Raw genomic sequence first — 10,636 nt, forward strand, 5'->3', positions numbered from 1 at the left:
GAGAGCTGGAAATGAATACCAATGAATTGATCCACTTGACCCAAAACAGGAGTGTGTGGGCCATAGCAGTCAAAGCTCAAACTGGGCACGGCACCTGATGATGATGAATGATAAAAAAAACAAGTTGAATAACTCAGCAGATGACAACTGTGGGAAGAGAAACCACGAAAGTTTCAGGTCGACCCTTGGATGAAGGGACTTCTGTCTGGAACATTAGCTCCGTTTCTCTTCCCAAAGATGTTGTCTGGCCTGTATATTTTGTTTTATTTGCTGGAGCTCGATGTTGCCCTAAAGCATTTTGCAGGTAACCGTGGGCTATCGAAACGTGGCCGCCGTTTGACGTGCACGGCGTATCGATGTGTCGGCGGTGGATGCATCGCGCCTGGCGGTCCATCGATGTCTCAGCACTGAATGCATTCCGCCTGGCGGCCGATCGACGTATCGGTGCTGAACGTGTTGCGTCTGGCGACCCATCGATCGGTGAGCCTGGAGGAGTGATCGGCAACATGGCCGGGAGCAGGCTGGAGAAATTCGGCAGCGTCTTCACAAGGTCCGGGGATGACTTGTGGTTATGGCAGGTGGGGTGGGGGCATGGGAGAGGAGTTTGGGGACAATGGAAAAGGTAGAGGGAGAGTTTGGAGAAGGAGGCAAATCCCTGCTGCCAGTATCCCGAATGGTTGTTCATATGCACAGGCTGCTTATAAAGACAAACACGAGAACGTCTGCAGAGGCTGGAAATCCAGAGCAACAGACACAAAACGCTGAAGGAACTCAGCAAGTCAGGCGGTATCTATGGCAAAAAACAACTGTTTACTCTCTTCTGTAGACGCTGCTTGACCTACTGTGTTCCTCCAGTGTTATGTGTGTTTTACTCATTAGCAGACGATTTGAGCCGGGAATGACCTCCAGGAGTAGCAGTGTTTTGCTTTAGTGGGAATTGCGGAGCTTTTTTGAGATTAGTAGCACTGGTACGCCATCCATTTCCCTTAAACCTGTTCGGTTAGATTACAGCTGATACGCTGGTGGCTGAGTATCCTCCCTCTGAGTTGTTAGTTCGTTTTCATTTCCTTGACTCACTTGGTACAATGTGGTATATTAAGAATTCAGAAGGGTAAGATTTCGGATTGTTCACAATGATAAATGCAAAGTGTCCACCAATGCTGATAGTCATGTTGGTTAAACCGTAGGGTCCGAGACTTGTTGCGCTCTGGTGTGCTGAAGGAATCTGAGAAGCCTATCTGGTATGATGTGTATGCTACGTTCCCTCCGAAACGTGAACCTATCTACCGGAAACCAAGAGAACGATTTGGAAAAGCCCAAGACCCAGTTCAGGAGATATTCTACCAAGAAGATGTGATTCGAGCGTAAGTTCTGCTGACACTTTCACAGCCAGCAGGGCAGATAATGTTTGAAAGTATTTCAGTCATACCATTCACTGTATCTCAATTCTGTGATGTAGGAAAACCAGCCGGTGATTTCCGCAAAGCGAGATCTCACAAAGAGCAACCGATGACAACCAGGTCATTTAATTTTGTGTTGTTTGGTAAAGGAGAAGTAATGGCCAGGAGACATTGGAGAACATACAAGCTCTTCAGATTAATGTAATGGGATCTTTAATGCTTGCCTAAGAAAGTCGATGGGTCACTGGAGATTGCATCTTTTGAATGAAATACCTAAGTTTGATATTTCATTCAAGAGACGCGGTCTCTAGTGACACAACACCCCCTGCCTAAATTTTTCTGTAGCAGGACTTGAACCCACAACCTTTTAACTGAGAGGAGAAAAGGCTGCAATAGTTCAGTGGTTCATTGGTTGTAAGGGTGTTGGGGTGGAGATAGCTCTCTACAAAAGAGGTGCAAGGTGCTCCTTCCCTCTGCCAGCCTGCAGGTCACCCTCGGGCAAGCTGTTACACCTGCTTAGCCCCTGATCAGGGTCACGTGAAGCCATGGGAGCAGGTGGTGGATGGTCGTATGAGCAGCTGGTGCATATCACAAGTTCTGGTTATACGACCACTGATGCAAAGCAATCTCTAAAGAGTATTGATAATGACCGGGGTCACCTGACTTGTAAAGACACTGCCCAGAAGAAGGCATTGACAAGCCACTTCTGTAGGAAAATTTGACGACAAGAATCATGGCCATGGAAAGACCACGATCGCCCAAGTCTAATGACACGGCACAGAATGATAATGATTAGTTATAAAATGCTTTGAGATATCTTGGTAATGCAGCAGAGATCATTCTTAAGGCAGACCTCTGATGTACATTGAAAGGAAACACCTGGTCCTTGTGGTTATTGAACAGGTTCACCATTGCTCTGTGCACTTGTACTTCCTGGTTGTCAGGAATTTTGAGAGCTGAAGCAGGATTTGTTTACTTTGGACATGTCATTCATTCAGCTGCTGGGAGTTGGGGAAAGGGTGGAACTTTCAACAGGTCCTGGATGTGAAGGTGGTTGTAGGGTATGTAACCTTCTCCCCACCCATACGAGGAGTGGGAGGAAGGGGACCTGGAGCATTAATGGCTTCGAAAGCATAGACTGAAACTTTAAAACCCTACTTATTGTAATTTGTAGTTTTTTTTTATTATGGCTGCTGCTGGAAAATGGGTTGAGATCTGATCTCCACCTCTGAGCTAAGGGTTTCCTCTTCCACCCTTCTCCAGACACTTCCAATAAGGTTACTGAGTGGGGTGACCTCATCAGAGGAAAAGAGGAAGAAGCTTGTGACAGGTCACGTAAGATGACACTTCACTGTGTGCACAAAAGCAATTCGGACTGATAATGGGTAAGAACAGTTTAGAAGGCTATGGGCCAAGAATGGGCAAATAGAATTAGCTTAGATCGACTTGGATATTAGACAGAATTGTTGGTTTCTGTGATCTCTTGCTCTATGACTTACTATGAGTGATTGCTGGGAGCTGCTTGGAGTAAATATGCCACATTGAGACCCAGTCCCATTTCATTCTAAGGTTCTCTTAATTGCAGGAAATTCTACAAGGTGTATGGAAATGGGCCAAGAGCATTTGACCTTGCAAGATCCAATTTTGTCTCCACGTGCCAAAGGTAAGGGAAGCTCCTGTTTATTTTCCAGCATGCCACCCCGACCAGGAAAGTTGCTTTGCCTTTCTAGCTCGCGATGCCCAGTGACCAACCCCATGATTAACTCTAAAGCACACTGGGTCTCAGACGTGGGCAGGTAAAAATGTGGTGACTATAGGCAATGGTAAAGTATGGTCACGTCAGACAGGGTAAAGCGCGCAGAGGACGGATGTAGTAACACTCGGGCACGATAAATGTTGGTCAGGTATAGATGCGTGTAGTACAGCTCAGTGGGTAGCACTGTTAACCTGAGCAGCAGGAGGGACTGGGCTTCCATGCAGGGCCTAGAGAACAAGGGTTTAGGTTGACTTTCACTGTCGTGCCGAGGGAATGTTACAGTGGCTAGTGCTGTGTTTTGGATGAGATATTAAGCTGAGGCTCCATCTGGCCTCATTGTGTGACAGGTAGATATACAACACTATTTCAAAGGAATTGTGGTCTTTCTGATGCCTGGCCACTCAGTTAACTGTGCAGAGTAGATTATCCATCATCTCTGTAAGAAACTCGGGTTTATATATGGTGACATATATGTATTTAATAATAAATTTTACTTCGAACTTTGTATATTTTTGAAAAAATAAGAATAATTAATTCTTTACCTTTTATATTTATTAATTTCTTGTTCTATCACATTTAAAGAAAAAACTATTGTTAAGTGGAGAGTATTGTTTTTCCACAAACGGAGCCTCGGTTTTGATGTTTAGAGGTTCTCACGTGGGCTGGCGGGAAGCCTCAGAGCAGAGCTGTGCTGGGTTGCTTGCATTCCAGGTTTGGCACGAGAGCTTACAAAACTGTCGAAACTACTGTTTCTAGGTTTGTGGAGAAATACCAAGCTCTGGAGGCAGAAGGCGAAACCGATGAAGAGAAGCTTTTCGAAGGAGCGAGCAGGGCACTGCTGGCGGAGGGCATCATTTTACGCAGGTGGGCCAGCACCAAGGTATGTATGATGTGGTTTGTCTGCCTGTGGCTCCGGTGACAAGGAGAGGAGATGGTCCAGTATCCACATCAGCTGTGACTGAGCTCCATTGTGCTGAGGGGGGACAGGAACTGCAATGTGTTTCTGTTGTTAACCTGTACGCCTTTGGAGTGTGGGAGGAAACAGGAGCACCCTTAGTTTCATTTTTCTGACCTGTTCTCTTTTCCCAAGGCAGTCTAAGAATCTGTCTGCTTCAGTCTTGAGTGATTCTCTCTGGGGTGGGAAGCTCCTGCCACACTAATTAAACGCTCCCAATGGCGTGCGCCTCAAATGGCTGCTGATAACCAAGTCTAATTCCTGGCCTCCACGTGTGGCTTAGCAACCGAGCTCAGTGGAACTGTTTCTGCTGACAGGAGAAGGGGAAAAGGTGGGTTGCTGGCGCCTTAAAATCAGTCGCTTCGGCCAGAAGGGGCTCGACAGCTGTGGTGGGCAGCTCATCTAGGAGAAGGAAAACTCTGGTCTCAAACTTGCGGCTGTATCCGTTCACGGGGAAGGCTTGGAGAGTAAACCCCGAGGGACAGATCTGGTGCTGGAGTCCCTAAGGCAGGCCTACGTTGAGTTCATTGCTGACTGGCAACCCCTGCAATGTCGCTGTTACCAAGCTGTACCGTCTGTCCCTTTGGATTCGGCAGACGCGTGGAGAGGTGGAGTTTGCTACGTGGGCAACAGCCTGCTCTCCATATCGCATCACCCTGGCTTACACATCTAGACAGCAAGGATGCGACATGACTGATCGAGGCCTCACTCATATACTTAGAGAGCTGGGGTGCCTAAGAGTGTTGATGGTGACATAGATGTACTTTGATAATAAATGTACAAACGTTATCTTCATCAAATGTCTTTATTTGAGGCATCGGTGGTAATCAGCGTAGTACCTTTCTACTTACAGAGTACTTGAAAATTACCCTGGTTGCTCCCTGATAGGTAGTGAATCCTCTGTCTGTGACCTCTTGCCTTGTGTAGTATTTTTCCAACCACTGCTGGGATATTCAACACTCATCTGCTGGCTCCTCTTTATCCACTCCGATTGCGGTACCTTCGTAGAATGCCAAGGCATTTGTCAAACACTCGGACCACAGAGGATAATGTTACGTAACCACGTAATCGAGACAGGTTATATGAAAACAACCAAACATTTATTAAACACGGAGAAACAGTAAAACACAAACGAAAACCTTAACTGGAAGTCAACCACTATGCGGCCGTTCAACAAATCGTCACTCGATACTGATTCTTAATGCGATAAATGCGAAAACAGTTCTTAAAGCGGTAAAGTCAAATACAGTTCTTAAAATGGTAAATTCGAAAGTCCAACAGATTTATACATTCAATTGGGGGAGACTTCTCTGGAGAAGGATTTCTTTATAGACGCGACTTTCCTGCTGGTTCTGTCCAAAGGATTAACGATGAAGGAAATAATCAGCTTAAAATAACTGACCTTAATTTCCAGAGAGCACCTTGCGTGAACTTCCTTGCTCTTTTGGCAAGAGTTATCTTCAATGCAGGTCGCTACTTCTTCAACGAAGACTCAATAAGGTCGATCCTTTATTAAACTGCCGAACATTCCCGACTTCTCTTAGTCCTTCATATCCTGTACTTCGATAAAGTCTTCACTCTCCAGTACTACTGGAAAAAGGTACATCAACAAATCTAACAGAAATTGCCAGTCCGGCATATTGTACCTTACAACAGAACATAACACTCCGTTTTAAAAATGAAACTGCGTCATAAAGCAAATACGCAACAGAAACGGAGACACAGACGAACTTTCTAGCTGGAAAACTAAAAACTAACTGCGTCACCTGAGGTCTTCCCTTTTATACCCGTGAACATGTCATCACATGACCTCACATCGGCGGGAAAATTACATCAGGTGACCTCCAAAAGACCATTACATCATTCTCACAAGAAAGTCACAAGATCTCCTTGAGGTATGTAATAATAATAAGAAACCAAGTTCAGGCTACGCTTGGAGTACTGTGTGCATTAGGTGCAAGATGGTCATAGTGTTGCTATCCTGAAGACCCACGTGCAATTATTCAGAAACGGCTTCGTCCTCTCCAGCAGATTACGTCCATGAGTGTTATGTTTTTATTTGAACTTTACGTTAATTTTTGTAATTTATGTTAATACTTTGTCTTTGCTGCCGCAGAACATAATATGTGCCACGGTAGTGCCTTTACAGCTCAAGAGTGTCGGAGTTCAGAGTTCAGTTCCAGCGTCCTCTGTAAGGACGTTTTTATGTTCTTCCTGTGAGTGTGTGGGTCTACTCTGCATGCCCGGGGTTTACCCCCATAGTCCAAAGACGTAGCAGTGAATGGGTTAATTGTAAATTGTCCTGTGATTCTGATTGACCATGGACATTGCACCCTAATTTTCTTGGATACAAACCAGTGCAGTATGGGTTAAATAGGCTAGGGTTGCTGGGGGTTGGGGGGGGTGGTAGGTGAGGCTCGTTGAGCTGGGAGGGCCTGTTCTGCGTTGTACCTCTAAATAAATAAATATGCCAGTGATAATAAATCTGATTCTGATACCGAGGTACTTGATTGTATTGTGATTTTCCAAATGTCCTGCTACAATAATGCATTTCCCAGCCAGTTCCTTTACTAGCTCTTTTTCCCAGTCTGGATGTTGGAGAGGTCATACGAGAGGCAAACGAGGTTAAATTGACCGTTCTTCTGTTGGTTGTTGCTTTCCCATCATTTGCTCCCTCTGCTGGCTGACTCTGGTACTGATAGACAGCCGAGGGTGAATAAAGTCTCTCTGCTGAGTTAGCGGGTGACAGTTGCCATGGCAACAGCCTCCTGTGGTCCCGGTGGTGGTAATAAACAGCGGCTGGACATTTGATCGCGTTCCTAATTGAATAGTGTTTATCAGTTTGCTGCTGTGTCAAAAAAAAATCCTTATTACGCTGGCCAAGTTCCTCAGTAGCCTTGCCCCACCACGTCTCCACAGTCTGTGACAAACCCTGAGTTTAGTGCACCCCTGTTCCAGTCCAGGTTCAACCTCTGTACCCTCGGTGGGCAGGCGTTCAGCTGAGGTGAGACTCAGGACTCTGGAATCCCCTCCATAACCTTGATGTTCAATTTATTATCAAGGTGCGTATGCAACCCTGAGATTAATTTTCTTACAGGCATTCTCAATAAATCCATAATGGAAAAATAACACAGCCGAGTCAATGAAAGACCACACCTTCTGGGCATTCAACCAGTGTGCAAAAGACAGCAAACTATGCAAAGACAAAAAGAAAGAAATAATAATAAATAAATAAGCAATGAACATTGAGAACATGAGATGAGGCATCCTTGACTGTGAGTCCATAGGTTGTGGGAACAGTTCAGTGCCTGGGTGAGTGAAGCGGTCCCCTCTGGTTAAAGAGCCTGATGGTTGAGGGATTATAACAGTTCCTGAACCTGGTGGTGTGGGACCTGAGGCTCCTGCTCCTTCTTTCCCATTGCACAGGGAGACGAGAGCACGATCTGGGTGGTGGGGGTCCCTGATGATGGATGCTGCTTTTCTCCTGAGTTCCTTCACCGTGCACCTCAAAACCTGCCCTCTTAACAAGGTTTCATTAATATCCGTTATGTGTCCTGTTCTGTCGCTTCTGTGTACACATTGGGACAAATTACTGTATTAAAGGTGATATAAAAATGTAAATTGTGGTTCTGCACAGTCCAAGCCCCTCAACCCTCCATTTTTCTTTCATCCATGTGCCTTTCTAGTCTCTTAAACGTCCATAATCTGTCTCCCTCAAACACCATCCCTGGCAGTGCTTTCTAGGTAGATACCACACTGTGTTTTAAAATAAAACTACTGCCTCTGACATAGCTCTTAAACTTTCCTTCACTTATCTTAAAACAGGGGTCCGCGAACGCCCCGGTTAATGGTAGGGGTCCATGGCATAAAAACGCTTGGGAACCCCTGCCTTAAAAGGATGTCGTTTGGTATTGGCCGTTGCTGCCCTAGGAGGAAGGTGCTAAATGTCCACTCTATCTATGCCTCATATCATCTTGTACACCTCTATCAATTCATCTCTCATCATCTGTCATTCTAAAGAGAAAAGGCCCAGCTTGCACAACCTGTCCCCATAAGACCTGCTCTCTAATCCACTTTAGTTAACGGCAGGAAGCTGCTGAGGTTGATCTGCTGTTAGTTTGTCCTCTCCACATGCAGTCTTTGCGTGGGGACTTTGTACGTTTCCCCTGTGACTGTGTGGGTTCCCTTCAGGTTCTCTAGTTAGGTCCCACATCCGAAATGTAGTTCAAGTGCGAGGTGATGGAGCTAGCACTTAAACTAAATTTCAAATGTGGGAGAAGAAATGGTTTAGCAGAGACTAGATAGGCCAAAGGGCCTGTTTCTGTATTGTAGTGCTGTCTAACTCTATGAAAGCTGTGCGGTCTGTTAGGTTAAAATCACTGCTGTTAATTGCCCATAGTTCCCATCCTGGGGTCCAGAGCCCCCTTGATTAATGTTTGGGGTCCCTGGCTCTAGAGGTTAGGTGAATGGGAGTTAATGAAAGTGTGTGGGGCAATAAAATGGCATTAGTGTAAGTGGATGGTTACTGGACAGCATTAACCTCGGGGGTCGGAAGGCCTGTTTCTACGCTGTATGAATCTAACATTGTGCCCTGTTTTGGGCTTTCAGATTTCACCGAAGAGCTTGCTAAGTAATGTTCTCTCAGAGTCGGTGCCACAGGGCTCTGCGTTGGACTCGAAGCTGCAGGATATGCCCAAGGATGTGCAAGAGGAAGACACAGAGAAGGCCAGCCACCCACAGTGACAGGAGCCTGTGCCCTGCATAAATAGTTTCCACTTGGGTACTGTGGACTCGCTCACTTCCAATTCCTGACCCCTGAGCACCAACGTGACCCCTCGAAGAGGACAGAATCTGACTGTTAGCACTTGGTACAATCTGAGGCACGCAAACCTGCTGCCTAAAGCCAGTGTCCGGAAACAGCATGTAAAAAAACATCCGTCTCCACGGCTTCCTGACCTGCTGAGTTCCTCCAGCACTTGGTTTTCTGGCTGCAGGTTCTAGCATCTTCTGTCTCCTGAAATATTGCGTGAAAAAGTATCACCAAACTTCATCCTGTATTTCTTTTTACATTGAGCTTGAGTAGGCACGAAGGAGGGGGGTTTAAGCAGCTGTCGGTGTGTTTGCCAATGAAAGAACAGCTTTTTCATCAAAATAAACTTTAATTGTAATTTAACAAGTATTGACAAGAATAAACAGTTCAATGCTCTTTTCCTAGTCGATGCGTTAAGCTGTGTTCTGTTACATTCCTTTAATCCCTCACGGCCCCGTGAGGTGGTTTACAGGTGGTGGTTGTCCATCGTGACCGACAATGACAGGAGGCCTGTGCGGTAGTTTTCTTTAAGTGGAAAAGTTGTTGCACTGAGGCAGTTTTGCTCTCTTGACCTCAAGTCTGGGACCAGTGGTGCAAATGAGCGTCACAGACCGGGGTCTTCCTTGGTTTCAGTGGATGACCCTGACATCTTCTGTGCCTCATCATGTCCATCGCTCTCCTCGCAGTGTTGCAGAACCGCCTTCCGAGTTATTGGATCTCACTGCAGATGTTCCCCCCACCCCCAGTATGCCGGAGCTGACTTCGCAAGCAAGGACAGGCACGTCCCTCTCTCACCGGGGTATGAGGCCACCGGCTACCCTCACCTGGTTCAGCCCGCCTGTCGAAGTGGTGTGCCGGGGTGTAGCCGCTGTCACATGCAAACAGCTGCTTGGAGCCACAGGTGAGAGATGAGTGTACGGTGCGGACCGGTGGTGAGTGAGTTGCCCCAGAATGGACACGACAAATCACTTCACCAGAGGTGTTATCCTCCCTCAATACCCCAAACACCACAATAGTAATTAGGGGGCTTCCTCTCACAAATTGGACCCTCTGTCTCCAGTAGTGGAAGAACTGTAAAAATAAAATAAACTTTACTCCTAATTATGTAGATGTTTACAAGAATAAAACATGCAATCCTTTTCAAAAGCATGTAAAGAGTGGTACTTTTCTATTGTGTTCCAATACGTCAGTCAATAGCACTGCTGCTACTTGTGGGGTAATACATGACTACAATAATTGAAGGGCTTCCTCCCCCAATCTGCACCCTCCCTCTCCAGTAGCAGAAGAGCCCTACACTATGGTCCTTCCCCACTGAGTCCGTGCGGTGGCCGCACCACACTTCAGTGCGTCCCTCGTCACGTACCCCTGCAGCCTGGGATGGGCCGGCTGGCAGCATTCCTCCACGGACATCTCGACGTGCCGGCAGACCAAAGGGCGTCCTTCACCGAGCTGACGATCTGCCAGCAGCACTCTCTGGGTGTCTCTGTGTGTATCCCTGGGAACAGCCTGTCGACCAGGGAGACCTCTGTCACGCAGCTCCTGTAGTGTTGGAGTGAGTGCCAGTGGGTGCTTTGGACATCTGGGCAGATCCATTACACTTGGTTCTCTCCGCACTACAGTTGTGCACTCCCTGCCAAGGCTCTAAATCTTCCTACCCCTCTCTCTTTTTTCTTTATGTCGCATTTGAACAAAGCTCTTTTAACATTAGAAGCAGT

General features: G+C 46.5%; 1 protein-coding gene across 2 annotated transcripts; it reads left to right on the forward strand.

The window, feature by feature from the left end:
- The first annotated feature begins 408 nt into the window (after positions 1-408).
- Positions 409-10,066, forward strand: mrps23 (mitochondrial ribosomal protein S23). Of its 2 annotated transcripts, XM_063031246.1 has the most exons (6): positions 434-550; positions 1,188-1,364; positions 2,986-3,063; positions 3,913-4,036; positions 6,228-6,302; positions 8,720-10,066. In XM_063031246.1, the coding sequence occupies exons 1-6, from the start codon at positions 507-509 to the stop codon at positions 8,852-8,854; spliced, it is 633 nt and encodes a 210-aa protein (XP_062887316.1). In that variant the 5' UTR covers positions 434-506; the 3' UTR covers positions 8,855-10,066. The 2 variants fall into 2 exon arrangements, with proteins under 2 accessions (XP_062887315.1, XP_062887316.1); XM_063031245.1 differs by lacking the exon at positions 6,228-6,302 and having other exon boundaries at positions 409-550; positions 8,720-10,051.
- Positions 10,067-10,636: the final 570 nt, after the last annotated feature.

The sequence above is a fragment of the Mobula hypostoma genome, chromosome 23 (genome assembly GCF_963921235.1).
Source record: "Mobula hypostoma chromosome 23, sMobHyp1.1, whole genome shotgun sequence".
Classification (NCBI taxonomy): domain Eukaryota; kingdom Metazoa; phylum Chordata; class Chondrichthyes; order Myliobatiformes; family Myliobatidae; genus Mobula; species Mobula hypostoma.

What these genes read in the sequence shown, in the direction of transcription:
- mrps23 (XM_063031246.1), top strand. Translation starts at nt 507, where the DNA reads ATGGCCGGGAGCAGGCTGGAGAAATTCGGCAGCGTCTTCACAAG. An exon ending in CAAGAAGATGTGATTCGAGC is followed by an intron (nt 1,365 to 2,985) that starts GTAAGTTCTGCT and finishes TCTTAATTGCAG; the next exon opens with GAAATTCTACAAGGTGTATG. An exon ending in GCAGGTGGGCCAGCACCAAG is followed by an intron (nt 4,037 to 6,227) that starts GTATGTATGATG and finishes TTGCTGCCGCAG; the next exon opens with AACATAATATGTGCCACGGT.